Source organism: Ambystoma mexicanum, chromosome 8 (genome assembly GCF_040938575.1).
Source record: "Ambystoma mexicanum isolate Mex_15411 chromosome 8, UKY_AmexF1_1, whole genome shotgun sequence".
Lineage (NCBI taxonomy): Eukaryota > Metazoa > Chordata > Amphibia > Caudata > Ambystomatidae > Ambystoma > Ambystoma mexicanum.
The window spans coordinates 302,540,401-302,561,862 of record NC_090929.1 but is presented as its reverse complement, the minus strand read 5'-3'; the positions used below and the strand labels follow the sequence as shown (position 1 = coordinate 302,561,862).

General features: G+C 47.9%; 1 protein-coding gene across 1 annotated transcript in view; it reads left to right on the top strand.

The window, feature by feature from the left end:
• Positions 1–21,462, top strand: part of ARRDC1 (arrestin domain containing 1) — a 568,041-nt gene that overhangs the window by 244,662 nt on the left and 301,917 nt on the right. The window contains exons 3-4 of the mRNA XM_069609715.1: positions 5,659–5,709; positions 8,977–9,131. Coding sequence (XP_069465816.1) covers positions 5,659–5,709; positions 8,977–9,131 — 206 coding nt within the window. The remainder of the gene's footprint in view (positions 1–5,658; positions 5,710–8,976; positions 9,132–21,462) is intronic.

Below are 21,462 nucleotides of genomic sequence, written 5' to 3'. Positions count from 1 at the left end.
CTAGGTCGCGCTGCCCCCTTTGTTCCGCTGAGAGGGCGCACGTATGCTGTGGTCCCAATCCACCGCTCCTTTGTCCCCTCGTCAAGCGGCGGCGGCCATTTTGTCGTCAGTCGTGATCTCGCCACCAGTGCTTCATTCGGCTCTTAAGTACACGTGGGCACCACGAACCCGTGTAAAAATGTGTCCTCGCGTGCAGCCGGACTTCATGTTCACAGTCTTCCCACTTTCTGCCAAATCACAGCGGTCCTTGCGCGGTATCAGTCGGATTATGTACGGATCAGCGGGAGCTCCCGTACAGGCACGTCCTTTCACATGGCTTCCAAGCCACCCCCCCCCCCATTTTTGGACATAGTTAACTTTTTAGGATGTATACTAACTTGATGCAAAACTTATACATGCTTGTCACTTTTTTTTTCTCAACCAGCTTGGTAAAAAAATGGGTATATTTAAACCACTTTGGCCTGGTACCGCTTATTTGATGTGTAACCCCCTCTCCCCCCTTGTATTTGTCACCTGGTTTGCCCCCCAATAGATTTCTAGTGATGCCACTGTTTATGGGGTTTGAGTAAAATACCCCGACCTGGTGGGATCCCCAGTTAAAAGAAAAAAAAAAACAATTTTCACCACTATGAATCACTGACGTTTTTAAAAATCTGTAAATGTTTGCAGGTATTAGCTAGAGATTGTCTAAGACTTCCAAGACGCACTCTAGGAGACTGTCTCAGATTTGCCCTAAAGGGTTGCAATGTATTCAAGTATTTTTTTTTAATAATTTGTTTTATTTAAAACCTTTATCATACATCATGCATTTTCCTTCTCTTAAACATCTTTTTCAAAATGGTCTTCGATGTAAAGTCCGACCCTAAGCCGAAGAATGAATTAGGTAATTGGCTGAAATACCTCCTTTAAAAATATCAACAGACAGTGGGCGTTAGTCCAAATTTCGTCCACCACCATCAATTTACAATCCTAAATTAGTTTAATTGTATGTCTGGTTCTTAAGTCCGTCAAGCCTTGACAGAAGAATGTCACATGTTTAAGTGTCTCTATTCTCTCTGTAGTCAAGCAGACTCTACATCCCACAGTGGTAGATTTCTTATAGGTCTGCAGTAGTTGGTTTGTTGGAAATGGATCAAATCTGAAGTCTAGCAACTGAGTTCTGTACCACACGTTGGGAGCTTTGGTAAGATATTTCAATATCTCACCCCAGATATTGGTCTAATTTCTGAGGGCTTTCAGGAGACAATGTGAATTTCCTTCCTCCGGGGTTTTGATCCAATTGTCTCACCATAGCTTCATTTTCACCTTCCTTGGGAAGTCCCTTAGTTCTTCACGGTCAGATTGCAGATGCTTTAAAGTCAGCCGACATCCATTAGACCACTGCTCTGTTATCGGCTCTGTGCCACTTAATCTTCAGAATTTGAAACGGAACTGCTGGTGAAGGAAGCATGCATTTCCGAAAGAGGGCCAACGTCTTCCATGTTGCCCGTGTTTGTAGCAAAGTGAGCCCCAATTCATACCTAATCAAAGCAGTTAAGAGCAGGTTCTGAAGCCTCAAGATTCTCCTCCAAAAAGCACCCTCCAACGAGGGCCAAGTTTCCCAAGGGGTAAGAGAAAATCTTTCAGCTCTTTATATTCAAGAGGGGACCACTTTCAAGTTGCAGAAAGACAGTACAGGCAAGATAGAGAACTTGCCGTACTTTTTTTGGATCATCCTGCCTTTGCCAGCCAGTGTATCAACCTAGATTTCAAGGGCATCTGGTGGGGTTGATCACATCTGCTGTTATTAATGAGGGCCCTTGCGTATGTAATTTGGGCTGTCTTCATCAACTGTTCATGACAAACATACCAATTTAACAAAGGCATTGGTCTATTGCTTTGTGGTCCTAGTACCATGATGCTTGTCTTAAGAGTTCGTTAATAGGCCATCGTTCTTGAAGTACTTGTGTTCTCTGCAAGCCTATGGGAGCTCTATCGATCAACACAAGATGCTCAGCATAGAGCATTCTTGTCAGTTTCTCATCTCCAATGTTCCCGGTATGGGCGCTCTCACCATGTCTAGAGATTTGCCTACATCAGACAAAAATAGATTGAATAAAGGCGGGGGTAGAGGGCACCCCTGTTTCAAGCCTCTGATGGTGTAGATGAGTTGTCAGAAGCCCTCCAGCGTTCAATCGCACTTGGATACTGGTTGATTCATAAAGACACTTAATAGCCACCAATAAGAGGCGCTGGGCAATTCCAAGATTACATTTTTGCCAAAGTCATTGGCCGTCAATGCTGTTGAATGCTTTTCTCAAATTGACAAAGGCCAAGTAGATCAGAAGAGTTTCAAGTCAGTTCCAGTGCCCTTGACAAAAACGGGTTGTCAAAGGTCCTCTTTCTTGTCTTGATCCAATTCTGAAGTTGTTTTAGAAGGAAGGTGTTGAACAACTTGCCCAATGCATAGTCGGGCGATTGGTCGATAATTGGACGGATCTGATCGATTACCCCTTTTGTAGATTGGAACAATTATCCAGAGTTCTGGGGTCGGTTTAATCATGTTAGTATTTCCATCAGGGCCTGGTGCTGTAGAATGAATTGCTTTTTTTAATAAGCAACTCCACATCCAAGTAGTCTAGCTGGAATGGCCAACCCATGTTACTTTTACTATCCATAGATTTTTGTTTTTCCCCTCCATATTTTCAAAGTCTGTTTGCAATAGCAAGACCTTATAAAGCACCATCGAATTCTTATATTTGTTTACTTTTTTTGACCAGTCGAGCATACTGGTCATTATCGGTATGGCTAATCAATTTTAATTCTTTGCCTGGAATGTTCTTCCATTGCTTAACTGCTGCATTAAAGCTATGCTTATGTGGTGGAGCAGTTATCAAGTTCTTGTTAGGCCTAGCCATAAATTTCAACAGAAGCAGCACATAGTTCAGATCTCCCCCTTGTCGTTGAGTGGAATATTGTTTACCTATAGAACAAATGTCTTGCTTTCTCAGCCTGTCGATTTGCCACCCTGGGTTGTTTCAATGGTCATAACTAGCATGTAGCGTTCTAGTAGTTTTCAGTCCCAGGTTAGTTTCAGTAACGCATGATCACTAGTGTCCCGCGGCAAGACTTGAAACCCAGAGACATCCAGAATTCTTGAGCTAGAGACGAATGCATAGTCCACTATGCTGGAGTTAAGGTTATTCAATGAGGTGGTCTTAGCTGGGATATCTCCCATGGTTTGTCCATTTATAATATGCATATCTTTGGCATTCATTAGCTCTGGCCACTTCTCGGCTCTGATAGATTGAGCAGATGGTCCATTGAGCCGAGGTGATCGTAAGTTATTATTTTTCTATGCAGGGCCAATTTAAGTCCCCTCCCACAATTACTAAGTGAGGGTTGCAAAGTTAAATTGTTGATTGCATCTGATACCGCTTTCATGAAGTCTTCAGTGTTCTCATCGCTGGGTTCCAATAGACGTTAAAAAGCAGGCCCCATTGTACCTCGCCTCCTTGATCTTTTTCAATTGTGACTACCCGGGTCTGCAAGAAGGGAATAGGACTGGCTGCATCTGGCTCTCTAATCCCTGTTCCAGTTTTCCCAAGGTGAGCAGGCCCGTCTTGGGGCGTCCTCTCCTTCCTTTATCGGCAGGGTTGAGAAAAGGGGTATATCCATCAAGGGTTGGGGCATAGTTGGCCATGTTCCTTGTAAGCAAATGGTGTCAAACTAACCCGAAAGAATCGTTGCATCTGTCTGCAGATGTGAAGTGCCCCTGGTGTTCCAAAAAGCTAAGTGCCATGTTGTTTGGAAGTAAGCTAGAGTTTTAGGGCTGCTCAAGGGCTCGCTTACGTTGCTTTTCCTTTGTTGATTAGTCGGGTAGTAGGTTATACATTTATTCTGGTCTTTCCTGTTCAGTGATTGACAATTCTCCCATTAGGTACCTTGTGTTGCCAATCTGGACCTAGTCATAAATGGCAGGAATAGTAGTTGGCTGATCCGATAGGGGAACTCATGTGTTTATTTTACATTTGCGCTCTCTTCACAAAAGCGTTGTTACAACTCTGACATGGCGACCAGGGTCCGAGATCTTGGGGTGTGAGCAGAGGCCTCCCTTTGTCATGTCGGTAAGGTTGAATCCCTTTGGCAAAGGTAGATGTACCAATTCTAACAGGGATGTTCTCACGCCATTCGATCCCCTGTCATGGCAGCTTTCTTTTGGAAACTCCACTATGCTGATGTCTTCCGATTGCAGAACGCGCAAGAGTGGAATAAGAGCAACATCACATTCGTCCGGTTCATAATGGTAGTCTTTCTAGAAGCAGCCTTCCAGATTTACAGTTCCTAATGGCAGGTCATATGGTTTTGCGTTTCATTGCATTACTTTCTAAATGCCCATTGTGAGCCCTCAACATCCTGTTTGAGGCCAAAAGGTCTTGTTAGATCTCGCTTTTCCTTGAGAGTCAGAAAAGGCTGTACATTTTCCTAGACTTCAGACCCTGAAATTAGTCAACAGGGATGAAGTTAGAACTGGATCCACATTGGAAGCATAAGAGTTTGGTCATGGATTGAAGTATCTTTACTGGTGGGTTTCTCAGGTTCACATGACAGGAAAGCTGACTGAGGTGAAAAAGGTTTATGAATGCCACGCGGTGCTTTAAAGTGTCCCTGGGCCCACCACCGACTAGCCCCAGCCATGCTGACACCTGAGGCAGCCTGTATAGCGGCTGCACAGTTCCACGAGCTGCCTGCAGGTGTCCGCATTTTGGATTAGAAGAAAAGAAAATCCATCGCCTTTTCTTTATTCTAAACCGAAGTGCGTACGCTTGCAAGCAGCAGGTGCAACCGTGCAGTGCGGGCTGGCTGATGGCTCTGTACTCTGAAACACGATGAGGGCTGGACTGCCCAGCCCTCCTTTTGTTTCTGAGTAAATAGCGATCTCCCAGCATGAAGCATGGCTCCTCGCGCTGGCTGATGGCTATTTACTCGGATATTCTGATTGAGCCGTAGTCGATTTCGTAATGACTGAGGAGACAAAACGGCATCCACAGTCGAACACGGTATTCGGGTGTCCTCTGGCGGAATGGTTGCTACCCTGTCGGTGGCATGGTTCCCATTAAAAGCACCGATTGATGTTCCGAATTCCTATCTTGCAGCATGGTCTCTTATTACAACCAGCGGGGCGCTCTTCTGTCCTCTTTCCCTTGGAAAATGTGAGCTGTCAGAAAAGCAGCGGACGAAGATGAAATTAAAGGTGGTCGACACAGTAATGCTGTTGCAGGGTGCAAGTGTGATGATCCTAGTGTGCTGTTGAGAGGGGGTGGGCCGGGAGGGGGGAAGAGGAGGGCGGCAGGGGCTTCATGCAGCAAGGCCATGCGTTTAGTGTTTGAAGTGATGGCCGAATACCCTAGCACCGCTGCTTGTATGTTGTGTGAAATATTATACCAACTCACGCCTTCTGTAGTGTTTGTGCTTTATTCTTGACACTGGGATTTAAAAAGAGCACTACAGATGTTGCTGATTGCATATTTTCGTGAAGGAAGCAATACATAATACATCCATCTTGAAATGAATGGCCTCTAATGGCTAGTTTGCATGCCGACATGGACATTGTGTTAGTAAATATGCATTGCTGCTTTTGTCGTGTACAGCTAATTGACGTGTTTCATCCCCTTGTAGGGATCCTGCCTCCTGGAGAGCACACCTTTCCGTTTCAGTTCCTGCTTCCAGGTAACATTGCTTTTAAAACTTGTCATGGCCTTGCCTCTAGTACATCACGGGGATGCTAGATTATAATGCAGCACGAAATGTCCATTACCTCTGCAGAGATTTATTTTAAATAGATTTGTTTTTTAGTTGATAATTGTTGCCAATTAAATTGTCACCCTTCCGACCATAACGCAGCCGATTGAAATTTATGGAGTATGTCAATAGATATTTTGCTCTGCATATCGCACCATCTAGTGGCTGGGCTGCAGTATTGCACCTTTTTTCTGTCATTGGTCCTGACCGGGATAGTCCTGTGTCGCCCCTCGTCTACATCTACTAGCTCACACAATGCACACGTGTGCTTATGCCCCATTGCCCCCGGTTTGTTTCCATCATGAGACGGTTTCAGGAGCATGATGCTGCAGTAGAAATTCGCTCGGAAGCCAAATTCGGCATGTCCGCTATCTGCCTCTCGATGCAGGAAGCGACCTGACACTGAGGCATCGGGGGTCGGTTGTAGGAGAGATGCATATTTCACTAGAGATTCCGGTATATTCTTTATTTGCAAACACCCCTCCGTGCAGAACACTGCATTTAAATGTTGCCCCAAATAAAATACCGTTGCCTGGGCAGAAACGCACTAGGACCGGTCTTCTCAAAGATCATTCCCTTCAACTATCACAAATGCTACAAGCAATATGGCGATGGGGCATGGCACATGGCTACTAGCCCAAAATGTCCACACCTGGAACAATTGCGTAGCCAGCAGTCTTGGCAGATAAATAGATTACGAATATAAGTGGGAAGTCACGGAACGTAGTTTGAGGTCATGGGCAGCACCAGATATATAATTTGCCACCAGTACAAACTTAAAATTGCAACGCTTTACATACAAGAGAACCAGCATACCTTGGAAATGGCCTGCGCATGACATGGTCAGGGACACTTGCTTATGCTGTTACACCAACACCACTGTTGCACAAGATGCATCTGAAAAAGCACGACATTCATTCTCATTACACCAACTATGGTGTGAGAAATCTGGTTCCCTCGCCTGCAATACATGGCAGTTTCAACTACAATGGAGCTAATCCCACAGTTGGGACCACCTAACACAATCGCAACATCAGATGGTCCATCCAAACCTACAGACCATGAACTTGACAGCCTGGCTCCTGAGATCATAGAGTTTGACATTTAGAAGTGCCTCAAAGGTGCTTTCACATCCTTAAAGGAATGGAAGCCAAATACATTTGCATGCTGGTTCAACACACAGAAAATGTGTAATCTGATGTACAAAACATTGTACACCCATAAAACTACTGGGGGTAGGGCGGGCTAGTTGGGATTTAGTTGCATACTTGTTGCAGCTACTAGAGATAGACCAAGTCTATAATTTAAAGTACACTGAGTTGAACTGGTTGCATACACCGCTTCATAGCAAACTCTTAGTGGCAAATACCAGTAGTCCATGCCTTCATGAAAGGCACACATACACCCAGTGCAAGCAAATTCTACACCACAGTGGGACCATTACACAATCCTACCCGGGCTAATTTTACAAGGGGGTGTGAGCAACAAGCCTTGTGAGTAGATTAACTTATCACTGTACATACAGAATGTGGTGATCAGAACTCGCCCCAGATTCTTACAAAATTGCCCACCTCCCCCCATTCCATGCTCATGTCTATTAACTGCCAGCCTTTATTAGTCATACAAAGTCAAGAAGAGCGAGAAGGGGCTGGCCATGTTGAACATGGATGGAACAAAATTCACATGAAAGACCAGCAAATTATTTCTTTCATTTTCAGTGGGACACAAAGGAAGCTCTGTAACTAAATCCACAATTTCACGGTGGATTGTCAAGGGTGTAATAGTGCTATGTACGGGCACAAAAACAATTACTCCTTAAGTCAAGTGAACACTACACAGGGAGCAGGAACAACACTAGCCTTCCTGAACAATATGTGCAGGGCAGCAACCTGGAGTTCCGTACGCAACAGCTCACAACACTACTACAGATGCACACAAGGGCAGACTTGCAGGTGGACCAGGCAGTACTGCCTAATTTTTTTTTTCTCAATCCATGGCAATGCACCACCCACAACGCATAGTGCTTGGCAATCAATGAACAGCAAGTGAATGTCGATGGATTCACCGCAGCTACCGAAGACGCACATTATTTATCCTGTAATAGTCTTTCTGGTGTTTGAATCCGCTTAGAATCGCATGTGCCCACCCAAAGTCCCAATGGTGTGAAGCAAAAATGAACAGGTACTCGCAGCACCAGGTCAAATACATTGACACTGCTCTCACAGAACAATTTGATGGTGGAGCCACGCAGGGGCAGTGTGGATACCGGTGCACACAAGCAAGGGATAGTGACCTGAAACATCCCTGATGCCCATGCTTACTTTGATATACTGTAATACTCTTGGTCAACCACTGGATTGCAGGACATGCATAGCACATGCCTCTAAACCGATGCAAGCTTCAAACTATTACTGGGTAAGTAACATTATCATAGAAAGCAAACGCAAGTTTCAAAAGGCAACAGGAAAGGAAATGTACAAGTGATATATAGATACCAAGCTATGACTAACCTGAAGAATCATGATTGGGGGTTTTCAGCCTAATCAATTGTTCTTGTTTTGATTAAGCTTCCATCGCTTCACCATACACAACTGTTAAAAATCATTCCAGATTCTCACACCTTTTGATATTGTCATGAATTTAAAATCGAATGCACTCAGTGGTTCAAGTAGGATTAAGATTTGACATTTGTTAGGTACTTATGGGAACATCCTTGCACTATGTATAGTAAAGTCCTAATAGCAAAACGTGCGCACCCTGCTGCTGTCTCTTATTCTACCAAGCAAACGTGAGGTGAGCAGACGTGCCCAGGGTGCATCAGTGCTGTTCTGAACTAAGACACCGGTCGAAAGGGCTCCATAGGATGATGGCAGTTTTGCCATTGCAGCCCTGTCCGCAGTAATATCGCACAATACAGACCGTGTTGTCACCTCCCTTCCCATGTTAGACTGGTTCCTTTTGTAATTGTCCTCGCCAATTTAGCTATCCGGACACCACACGTTTGCAAAAGGAACTGTCTCAGGACATTACTGATGTCTTATTTTTAATGTGGCCTTTTCGTTATGTTTTCTTTACAGCAAAGTGGAATTCTATTCAGAAAAAAACGAACTCCGTAAACGTTTCAGATTTTTGCTTTCAATCTTGTGACGACCGCTTATGATTTTTCTCGCTCACATTGTTTATTTACTTTTTCAGTTTCTGCACCCACATCATTTGAAGGTCCATTTGGGAAGGTAACCCACCAAGTGCGAGCGGTCATCGACACTCCGCGATTCGCCAAGGATTATAAATGCAATAAGATATTTTATATTCTAAGTCCTCTCAACCTGAACGACATTACGGACATAGAGGTAAAGGCCCAGCCTTTTTCTACGGGTTGTAAGGGCTTCTGTTCAGTGTCTGGGGGGCGGGGAGGGAGGCAGTGCTCTGGTTCCCCCTTTTCCTCTCACAATCTGCAGGTGTCGATACTACTGGTGGTGGGATAATTGGAAGCTGTTTCTCATAACCTGACCTTTCAAATACCCATGACAAGTCTCCTTTTCAGCTTACTTGTTTGGGATAGAGCATGCTGAAGTCTCCTACCTGTTCTTTTTCAGCCTTGACTGGGTCTCTAGCCTGCCTTGCTTGTCCCCTCTTTTTCTCAATGGGGTGTTCGATGCAATATAAAAACAATGGTTTACTATTTAACTTTGTTTTCCTTTTTGACCGCAGTTTAGAATGATGGATACCACTTCAACTCTGCGTTAAGCCAAAGGGCCTGAATCTCGGAGCATTTTTCAATGGGATTGCGCCATTATAAGGCTTCTGTGAATCTGGCCCCTAGTGTTCAGCTAAAGTTGTGTATAGGCGAAAACCCAGGTCCTGGACCACTGGTCCTTAATGGCTATCTATTCGGCTTCCTTAATGTCCATGCCCGAGGGAGTTGCATCAAAGCCCATGTGAAACTCCATTAAACAAACATGCAACAAAGCACAATCACCTGTTCTGTGTTAGACCCTTAACTTTGTCACAGCTGCTAGAAACAATAGACTAATGGTGAGACCAAGACTAAAGGTGGTTGTCATAGGCCTTCAGCGAGGTCTGAATTAATTGCAGGTGCTGTTTCCTCTCTACCTTAAGACCATTTAGACTTTCTTCTCTGCTTGTTTGCATTGCGAGCATAACTGAAGAAAGACAATATTTAGTAGAAAGGCTTGGTCCTCCATGTGCAGATGAATAGTTTAAAGTACACTTTGCTGGCAAATATTACATTTTATGTCAAAATTGTTAAAAGCTGGGTTGGTCTTGTTGGGCCGCTTTCAATTGCACAGTGGTTGATCATGCTACAACCAAATAAAATAATCGTGCTCCAGTTACAAGGAAATGTGCAGTAGTGAGGTCGAACTAAGCCCACTATTGGCATTTGTTACTGAGGTTAATGATTCTGTCCAACTACTCCAGTGCCTTGTATCCCTCAGCTCAAGTTACAAAGAAATGGTTTAATCCGAGACTAGTTCATAGTTACTCTTTGTACTATTACTAATAACACAATTAAAACCAAGACCTCCCTAGTCTAAACACATCGGCAAAGTTTATGGAATTTAGCTCAATCTGGCAAGTGAATCCTCAAACTTAATTCCAGAACTGAAGAATAGCAATAAAGTTTACTCTAGTCCGGGTTCGAAATTGCCAGGCACTGGGAGCCATTTAACTCCTGGATATACCAAGGGGAGCCTGGTTCGCATGAGACCAAGAGCTACCAGGATCTACTTGTGACTCCCCAGGAAAGTGGTGCCATACAAAGATGACTGTAATATTAACTGTCTAGGTATCAGAGCGTGTATACAAGAGAATAAGGGCACACCTAAGACATTTAAAGCATACTGGATAATATATAAGGCGCACGTTTGAATTTGCATGGATTTGCTGTGCGCCATGTTCTAACTCCTAGTTCGCCAGATGCAGCTCCTGCCTAATTGGTAATGCCTGATACCCTAGAGCTGCTTTTTGCTTTTGGTCAACAAATCCTAATTTTGACCCCTGCTCAAGTGATTAACCTTCAAGTACGTCACACTGATGCAATAATCCATAAAGGAAAACCAAATACTGTTATCGAGCATGAACTACTGGGACGCTTTACATTAAATTGAGAGCTGAGACTACTAGTGGCGACTGAGGCCCACTGTGTGCTCAGCTTTCCACAAATCACAATGCCAGAAACATAAAGGGCATGATGTCACCTCACTAAAGAGGATGTGTACTTTTACTTGTTTGCCATGTACCCCTTTCTCTACGAATAGATTTTGCTCATATGGGTGCAGCATCCTTGAGTTATAATCTAGAAGGGGAGAAGGATGAAACTGAGATGAGGTAAGTAGAAAATTTGAGCATCAGGTAGAGGAAAGACCCCATAATCTGGTGGTGTTGGTCCTCTGTTGGGATTGAAAACCGTGTTTTGCATCTTTCTCCCGTTCCCCAGTATTTGCTTTGGAACTTCAACTGCACAGTTACGAGAAGTATTCTTTTGATTCTAATCATTTACACAGGAAAAGCTCCATCCCCGCACAAATGTTCCCAACTGTGCTGCAAATGCAAAGGACCATGATAAATCACACACACTAGCACTATGGTTTACAAACTTATCTCTTTTTTTGCGACTTTGTTGGAACAATAGAGCACTCGTCCAAACTCAACTTTTCCTCTTCATTCTGTCTCTGGACAGGCTGGAGAAACTTTTACCAGAGCTCTTAACTTTGCCAACCATGCCCTTTTCTGTCTCCACGATATACTACAATTACGATTCAAATGGATTGTGTCCTCCCACGTATTCCTCATCTTTGATATATCCAAGTCGGCTTGCTTGCAGCTTGCTTCAGAATATTGGTTTCTTGGAGGCGAGCATCGTGCGGCTTTGAGTCATGGCCCTCGACGGCCTCCATACTGTCCTCGGCCAGGACATCGATGTTGGTATATAAAGCATGCGCGGTGGCCATTACCTCAGTTCCTTTTTTTTCTGCATGTTAGCTAGTGTGCTTCGGAACGACCTCGCCTCAGCGAAATTTCAAGACGTATTACTTCAGAAGTCAATCAACTATTCCACATGTCCTCGACACCGAAGACCGGTTTTAAGCAGTGTGCCGCTTGTGGGGCAAAAATGGCCATCACAGACCCGCACTGTGTGTATGGTGTCTGGGCATAGGCCACAAGGTCGATTATTGTGGCTTGTGCCAGTCCATGACCGTCAAGGTCTTGCAGGAAAGGAAGGGGAAGCTGGAGGAAGGCGAGCCAGCCCCCTCCAATACCCCATCTAAAAGAAAATCTTCCTCTGACTCAAGGGATGTGTCCCCTGAGAAAAAGCACTCTAGGCACCAGAAGCACTCGATTGAGGAGACAATGATCGTTATCCTCACTCAAAAAGTAAGAAGCAACGCCATAGATCCTCGTCGACTTCTTCCTACTTTCCCGACAGTCCCCTTTCTGAAAGTCAACGACTCATGCGGTATGGGAAGATTTCTGTTTGAAAATGCTCCACATATTTAAGTGTGAGTCTCCTCAGAGTGCCCCTCTCAAGGGGGTGAAAGAAAGCTTAGCACCCCTTCATGTTTCGAAAGACCAGCAGGGAGTCTGATGCGTCTTCCCACGCGCCAAAAGCCCCAGACACACATCAACGCACAAGATGAAATTATCTTCCTTCTTGAAGACTAAAGGTTCAGGAGCTTTACCTCTGGTCTCAAGGCTTCCCCCCTCCTGCCCCCCCCCAAAGCTATCCAAGCCGTCCAGACTCGCCCGGACCATCAAGGCATGTAATAAAACTAAAGCCTTCCAGGCATTCACAGATCGCTTCTTTGAAGTTGTCGAAGCCCTCAGTGCCATGGTGTGCATTAAGCACCTCCAAAGGCCTTGATTTTGATTTGACAAAGTCATATAAACCTCTGCTAAGATCTGACATTTTTAGTACATGGGGTCGATCTTCGAGGAAGAGGACCAAGCTCCATTTTGGGTAGGAATTTGGGACACCCAATGTTCCAGAAGAGCTTACTTCTCACGAATCAAAAATGCAGAATCTTGTTGAAACACATAATAATTTATTATGTTTATAGCTACAAAGTGCTTTAACCTACTTTACATAAGACAAATGATTACAATATAAAACTTGAAACAAAAAAATAAACCAATTATTACATTTCATATATACACAGAAAGACAAAAACCAATGTCAGTGTCAACAATACTTAAGAGCATGACTTGATTCTAATGTATTCTTATTTGTAAGTTTCCCAGTTGCCAAAACGCCCTTCCAGACACTATAATAGTGCAACGTGCACATGGCTCTAAGTTTGGAATTCAAACAATAAATCCCAAATGAATCACTCTTGATCTTATCAAGAATTAGACTTGTCACGAAAGGGCCCAGCCTATTCTTATACAAGGGGCCATGTTCGTGACATTCTGTGAAAAAATGCTGTGCTGTTTCTTGTTTTTGATTCAAACCACAAACTGCAAACCTGCTCTTCCTTGGGTATGCCAAGCTCCGGCTCGATAACCGTAAGAACTGGTCGTTTTTTATACGTAAACATAAAAGAAATGTCCTTAGCTTGGGGGACGGGCATAGTTTCAGGTACGTTTGCGGGTTCTCCAGCATGGGGTCTAGCAGGGATTCACATGCTCATGAATATTATCAGGCCGGGAATCCTCAGTAAAAGAAAACAGTTTCCGTTTTGTTTCTAAACTTTCTCCTATAAACCAATCACTGAGCTCTGGGTCATACTCTCCCCAGCCAATGACTGCCCTCTACCTAAGCTCCTCCTTTGGCAGCCATCTTCAGATTTTTACTGCACGTCTTGGGAGCCCTCGTGCTTCGCTCTGAGTTTTTCAGTGTTTTTGCTTTTTTTTTTAAGTTGGAAAACTCTATTTTTCGGTCAATCGAGCCCATATGCTCCATCGCTTATTCTTCAGATTAACAGGGAGCCATTTTTCGGCATCTTTAATTGCCCCTCAAGGGCAGAAATCATAAAGGGTTCTTCTTGGAAGCTTCCAGAAGTTTCTTCAGGCCTACACCGCGTGGATCAAGTCGGATGAAAAGGACGGCGCCTCCCTCTTCAAGCATTCCTCCGACTGCGGTTTGTGGAATTTGTACATGAACGACAAACATTACCAGTGTCTGTACTGCCTGCAGCCGACACATAAGGAAGAATGTGTGATTTGCTGTGTCATCACAAAGCGCACAATGAAGGATCGACCCCAACGGTTGGAGTCATGGCTGCAGGCCAAGGCCTCTGCCCCAGGTGGTACCCAGGGGCATGCCTCTCCCGGATCCGACAAACCTGAGCGGGCTTCTAAATCCTTTGAAGGCACCCCACCCATGGGGACCCAACCTAAGGCCAAGCACTGCGATTCTGCTTCCGTCGGTGTTGCCACTGCTGTAAATGTCCCGCAACGGTCAGGGCGCGATGTTCATCCCCATCTGCATCGATCTCCAATCTCTGGTTTTTCGTCCAAGAGGAAGTCGGCTAACCCGGGGAAGCTAGGAGAATCCAGAGAAGGCCATCGGGAGAAAACGTAGCCGGGTACGGTGTCCGGTCTACCTGCAACAGAGAAGGACATTCAGGACAAGGTGTCCGACCCGGCCGTGAGAAGGCCAAGCAAGACGAGGGAAGGCCAAGGTGCACCACGCAAAATTGTCCTTCTCAATGGAGGTGGTGGCGTCATTCTCGAAGGCCATGGGGGCAGACCCGGCCCTTGGTACCCAGACAGCCAGGGTGTCCCTTCCTAAGCAAGCCTGTTGACAAGACCCCAGGGAAGAGGATGCCGAACCTCAGCCCGAGACTGATCCCTCAAGACCCAAAGAAAGAAGGCCTCCAAGGAACAGACATTTCTTCAGCCGACGAGGATGAGATCCTTTCCGTCCACACTGACCATGGAGACGATTAGGGATGTTAGGGAATCCCCCCACGGCGGGGGTGACAACAGGTCTACGATTGATGGAGATGACAAAAAGCCCCAAGACGATGAGGGCCTTGGGCCCAGCGCGCCTACCCCCTAGGTACCGGGGGAAGGATCTTTCACTGGACATCCTTTCGACCCTCCACCTGCTGGTGTCGGAGATACAGAGAAGGATGCTGACGGCCCCTCCCCCGGCTCCACCTGGGGCACCAGTTCCGGCCACTCCGTTGATTCCAGGGGAACCGCCGGCCAAGAAAAGGAGGCATCCCACAACTCCATGCCACCCATCAACTCCCTCTTCACCCCCCCCCCCAAGGGAGACTGAATCGGACACCGCGACAATGGGCATGGATGATGATGATGACGACGACGGCAGGATGGGGACCACTCGCCGCCTCTGCCCAAGCCTCTCTGTTGATTGAAGTAGGATCCTTCCATGCAATGATCACCTGAGCGTCTGAGCTTTTCCAGCTCACGCTGGAGGAAAAGAAGGAAGGTTTCTTGTATCGAAGCCGGGAGGCAAAGAGGAAGACCATCCTTTCGGTCACACTCCTGGATGATGTTTGGGATGAAGGGCTGGCTCTGATGAGGAATCGCTCGACAGCCCCAGCGAAGAGAGACCGGCTGGAGAAAGTTCAGGGTCCCGGACTGCGCACCCAAGTGCTTAAGGTCTCAACAGTTGCTGAACTCGGTGGCCGCAAGGAAGAGGTCGGCGAGTTCGGCACCTTCAGTGTCTTCCACCCCTCCGGACAATGAGGGGAAGAAATTGGATTCTATGAGTAGAAAGGTTACTCGGTGGCGACGGTCCTGTCTGCCAATGCCCTCACGATCGTGGCCAGATATGACCGGGAGCTGTGATTTAAGCTGGCACCACTCCTGGACTTCCTCCCTGATGACCAGCGGGTAGAGGCTTTGGAGATCCTTCAAGAAGGTGAGGTGGCGTCGGATCACAGTGGCCCTAGACAGTTTCCGCCAAATGGGAAACCGCATTGGCCTTTGCTGTCATGGTTGGTTCAAGGCCACCAACTTCAGGCTGGAGGTCCAGACAATGGTTTTGGACATGCCCTTTGACAGGGACAACCTGTTTGCGAAGGCTGTGGATGAATCCCTCCAGGCCATCAAGACGGAGACGGCCCGTGCCTTAGGCACGCTATGACGACCGTCCTTTCGTTCCTCAGGAGGCAAGTCTAGCCGGTCTTCGAAGGGTTCAAGCGGGGGCTCCTTACCACCAGCCTTCTTGCTCGTCGACCTAGGAAGTGAACTGGGGTCGCTCAAAGGCATTTGGGGGAGGACGCTGTTGTTTGGGACCGCAAGGGAGCCAGTCTACCTCCAAGCAAGATTGAACCGACCATGTCAGGGCACCCACCCACCCTCACCTGTGCACCCCGGTGGGAGGCTGGCTGGCGAACTTTGTCAGCGTGTGGGAGACCATCTCCACCGACCGTTGGGTGCTGGACGCTCTCGCCTACAGACACAAACGACTCGACATGGTGGCCTGCCTGGCATCACCATTGAGGAGAGGATTTCGGCCATCCTAGGCAAGGTGCAATGGCTGTTGGCTCTCAGGGTAGCCACAGTGAGGACCATCAAGTCTCTACTCGGCGTGATGTCGTCATGCATATACCTGATCCGGCTGTGCAGGCTGAAGATGCACCCTCTACAGGAGTTCCTCGATGCCCGTTGGGGCCAGGTGTCCGAAGGCTTCCAGGACAGGATAGGACTTGATGAGTTCCATCATGCGATGAGGTGGTAGGGCGTGCACTCCAATATAGCTGAGGCACAGATTTACAGAACCCCCTGTCCCAAGAGACAGTCACGACAGACGCTTCCCTAGAAGGGAAGCCCACACCAAAAGTCTTCACGACAGAAGACTGTGGCTGCCAGAGGAGAAAATGTTGCACATCAACGTCCTGGAACTACGGGCAGTGTTTTAGGCCTTAAAGTCGTTTCTGCCATCCCTCAAGGGCAAAGTGGTTATGGTGGTCTTGTTTGTGACGACCCTCGAGGTTTTACATCCGGAAACAGTGGCACCAGATCCCCGAGCTCTCCAAAGAGGCGCAGGACTTGTAGCACTAGGCTGTTTCCCAGAGGATGTTCCTCATTCCATTTCACCTGGCAGGAGTAAAGGACACCGTCGCCGACTCTCAGCAGGGAGCTCATGCCACAAGTGGGAGCTTCGGCAGGTTCAAGTGAACAACCTTTTTTTCTCAAATGGGGCAGTCCCCAGATCTGTTTGCGACAGTGACTAACACTAAGTGCTAGAGGTTCGCCAGCAGATTCTGCCAGCCGGGAGCATGGTGGCACACATTCTCATTCTCTTGGGAAGCCCCGTTTCTGTATGCATTCCCTCAGTTGCTGTTACTTATTCGAGTCATCAACCAACTGACAGTACCGGTGCAGGATGGTCCTCATTGCACCAGCATGGCCGAGGTAGATTTGGTTCCCGGACCTTCTCAGCATGTCGGTGTCCACTCCAGTCAAGCTGCCGGTGGTTGTGGATCTTCTTGCCAGGGAAGGAGGTGCAATTCTTCACCACAAGGCCTGGCTCCTGCAGCATTAGAGTTCAGTGGCTACAAATTTCCGGCGGACTGTAAAGAGATTCTCATGAAGGCCAGTGCTTCATCTACTTTGACATAAATGAAAATGTTTTAATATTTGCATTTCACAGAAGATAAAAACCCTCTGCGAGTCACAGGCCCTAGAGTATTACCGTATTTGCTGTCTTTGGCTAAATCGGGACTGGCTCATGCCTCCAAGGTTCATCTGGCGGCTATCTCCTGCTACACCAGATCCCCGGGACGGTCTTCACTGTGGTCGCACAGTCTAGTTAAGGAGTTCATCAAGGGACTGTTCAGCTTCTTCCCGGCAGTGAAGGCTCCGGCCCCGGTGTGGGAACTCAATGTGGTGCTGGCTAGGCTCATGGGGTTGCCATTCGAATCTATGCTTTCAGCTCTGCTCAAGTTTGTCATGGAAGACTGCTTTCCTCGTGGCCATCACCTCTGTTAGATGAGTAGATGAGATCCAGGCCATGTCATGCAAGCAGCCTTATTTGACTTTTCACGGGACAAGGGTGGTGCTGCGGATGCACCCCCGCCCCTTCATGCCCAAGGTTCCATCGGAATTTCATCTCGAACACTTGGAGATACCTGTGTTTTTTTCCGACACCTTCGTCGCCGGCTGAAAGGACTTTGAACTCGCTGGATGTGGCAAGAGCGCTGCAGTTTTATCTTGGCCCACAGTTTCCGGGAACTTGTCAGCTTTTTGTGAACTTTGGTCCTGGGAACCATGGGAAGGCCTGTCCAAGGCTTCCATCTCCAGGTGGCTCTCCGGCTGTATCATTCACTGTCACCGGTTGGCAAACCGACTGCTGCTTGGTTGTCCGAGAGCCCATTCTACGGGAGCGATCGCTGCTACGGAGTTCCTGTCTGGTGTGCACTTGCTAGACATCTGCAGGGTTGCTACGTGAAGGTCGATGCACACCTTCACGAAATTATACTGCATCAACAGGGATTCCAGGGAGGAGTCCAGAGTCGGCGAAGCAGTGCTGCGCGACCCGTTCGCTTTAAGGTGAGCCGGCATTGCTTCTGTTGAGCCTTGCCACCTCCCGTGGTTGTGAATTGTGTTCTGCTATGTATTCTTTATTCATGAGCCTGTGAATCCATGGCCAGACCCCATGCTGGGAATAACCGCCGTAGACAACAGCGTACATGGTATTTCTTCCGCTCCTCAGCCTCCTCATCAGGTTCAGGTGGCACCGCCACCGATAAACCTGCCAAATGAGGTTGCACTGCGTCTCATTGCGAGGCGTGGCAGACCATCACAGAAGACAGATGGGTCTGGTCAGTCGCTTGAGCGGGCTTCCGCTTACCTTTACCCCCTACCCCACCCCTCAACCCTCCTTTTCAGCTGTCGGGCTCACCCTCACTCAAGGCCGAGGTTCAGAAACTTCTGCTCCTCAGAGCTATGGAACCCGTTCCGCTTGGGGAGCGAGGGGAGGGCTTTTACTCCCGGCTGTTTACGGTGCCCAAACCCAACCAAGCTGGCCTGCGCACCATCCTAGACCTTTCCCAGTTCAATCTTTCCCTACCCCAAGAGAAATTCAAGATGATCACGCCCGGCCAAATTCGCTCCTCTTTCCAGGCGGGCGATTGGCTCAGCGTGGTGGATCTTCAGGATGCGTACATGCATATCCTGATTTGGAACCCACACAGGAGATATCTGTTTCTCTCTGGGAGAGGAGCACTTCCAGTTTCGAATGCTTGCTTTTGGCCTCAGTTCGGCGCTCCGTGTCTTCACGAAGATGTCAGTGATCGCGGACCATCTTCGTCTCCTGGGTATCCATGTGTATCCCTATTTGGGCGACTGGCTCCTACGCAGCCCTTGCCCGTTGGCAGCAGCGGGCAACCTCCAGTCTCTCCTTCAGCTCCTGTTCCATCTTGGGCAGTCGGTGAACTGGCGGAAATCCTCCATGACGGTCTCACAGGACCTGACTTTCCTGGGTTTTCGTTGGAACACGATAGACTGCCGTGTGTATCTGACCGGGGACAGAATGGTGGATCTGTTGGCCACGTGTCAGATGTTTACGCAGTCGGAGAGCATGTCGGCCGGGTGGTTCCAGAGGCTTCTGGGCCTCATGGCCTTGTGTGTGCTGGCTCTTCCTCTTGCTCGTCTCAAATTGAGGCGGACCCAGATGGCTCTTCGGAGTTCTTGGCGTCAGGCTATGGACACGGATTCCAAACGGATAATGATTCCGGATTCCATGAGAGTGGACCTGGACTGGTGGTCTTCTCTCAGCAACCTGTCAGTGGGTGTTGGGTTCCAGGACCCAAGTCCCATGGCGACGATCACGACAGACTCTCCCCTTTTCGCGTGGGGTGCGACGTTGGATCTTCTGCAGGTCTCGGACCTCTGGTCACCTGAGGACAAGCTCCTGCACATAAATCAATTGGAGCTTCTGGCAATTTTTCTGGTGCTCAAGGCGTTCAGATCTCTCATTGTCAACAAGGTGGTCCGCATAAGAACGGACAATGTGGTGTCAATGTACTACATAAACAAGCAGGGGGGAACGAAGTCTCCCCCTCTCGTGGATCTGGCAATTCAGATTTGGGAGTGGGCCGTGCTTCATGGGGTCTGGCTGCTTGCAGTGCACATCCCGGGCCTGCTGAATGTCACCGCAGATGCCCTCAGCCGGCGGACAGTGGTCAGCTACGAGTGGGAGTTGGAGGAGATCCTATCATGGATTTTCTCGTGTTGGGGCACACCGGAGGTGGACCTCTTCGCCACGGCGATGAACAAGAAGCTTCCTCAGTACGCCACCAGAGGGGGGGCTGGGAGCCTCCTCTCTGGGGGACGCACTCGAGATCCCATGGCACAACATGAGAGCTTACGCCTTCCCGTCTCTTCCTCTGGTTCATCGAGCAATTTGGAAGTTGAAAAGTTCTGTCAACTGTTCTCTTCTACTGATAGCTCTGTGGTGGCCGGCCAGGTTTTGGTTCTCAGAACTTCAACACCTGTCGGCGTGTCTGCCGATCAGGTTACCAGTAGCTCCCGATCTTCTTCACCAAGGAGAACAGCAGATGTGGCACCCCTCCCCTCAATCGCTCAACTTGGCGGCATGGTGCCTGAGTTCACGGCGCTAGAGCCTTTGGGTTTGTCTGCGGATAACATGCGCATTATCCAGGCAGCCAGGAAACCCTCGACCAGATCCCAATACAAGAGTAAATGGCTCAGGTCCTGTCATTAGTGTTTGAAGAAAGAATTGGACCCGAGGGTGGCGAAGATTGACACGGTGCTGTCCTTTGTCTCCTCCCTAGCAGAGTCAGGGGTTCATGTTTTGTCCTGCAGGACTTCTCTCGGCGATTTCCGCCTACCTCTCTACAGACCGGTGTTCTTATTCGTTAACTAACCCGGTGGTGAAGAGACATTTTGCTGGTTTGACACGCATCTACCCTCCGGTTCGTACTCTGCACCCGCCCTGTGACTTAAACGTAGTCCTGACGGCGCTGTGCCATAAACCTTTTGAGCCAATGGCTACGGTTGACATCAAGTACGTGTCCTGGAAAGTGTCCTTTCTGGTCGCCGTTACGTCAGCGAGGAGAGTGAGCTCGCTCCAGGCCTTGTCAGTGGAGCATCCTTTCTTGGTTTCTCACAAGGACAAGGCAGTCCTTCGGACGAACCCAGCTTTCCTACCAAAGGTAGTGACCGAATTCCTTCTGAATCAGTCGATTTCCCTTCCGGTCTTTTTTCTGAACCCTGCCTAGGAGGCGGAAAGGGTTCTACACTACGTGGATGTCTGAAGAGCTCTTAAGTTCTACCTGGACAGGACTGCCGAGCTTCGGAGCGCTTCCCAACTCTTTGTGACCTTCGGTAAACCCCAGGGCAGGCCGGTGTCTAAGGCATCCATTTCCAGATGGATCGCTGCCTGTATCACGGAATCTTTCACCGTCCAAAAGCTGAAACCGCCTAAGGGTATTCATGCGCATCAGGTTGCAAGGCAGCTGCGGTTGCTTTTCAGAATTGTTCCCTGGGAGTCCATCGCTAGAGCGGCTACCTGGGCCTCCCCATCTGCTTTCTGTAAGCGTTACTGCCTCGATATGAGCTCTAGTTTCAGTAAGGGGCATTTCCATCCACCAATAGTTCCTGTATGGGAGTTCTTGGGAATCTCCCATAAGTATGGAGGAAAGGGGACGGGACGTAGGAGTATTATCAGGTTACTCACCGTAGTGACCACCTTACTCCTAGTCCATAGTCCCCTTTCCT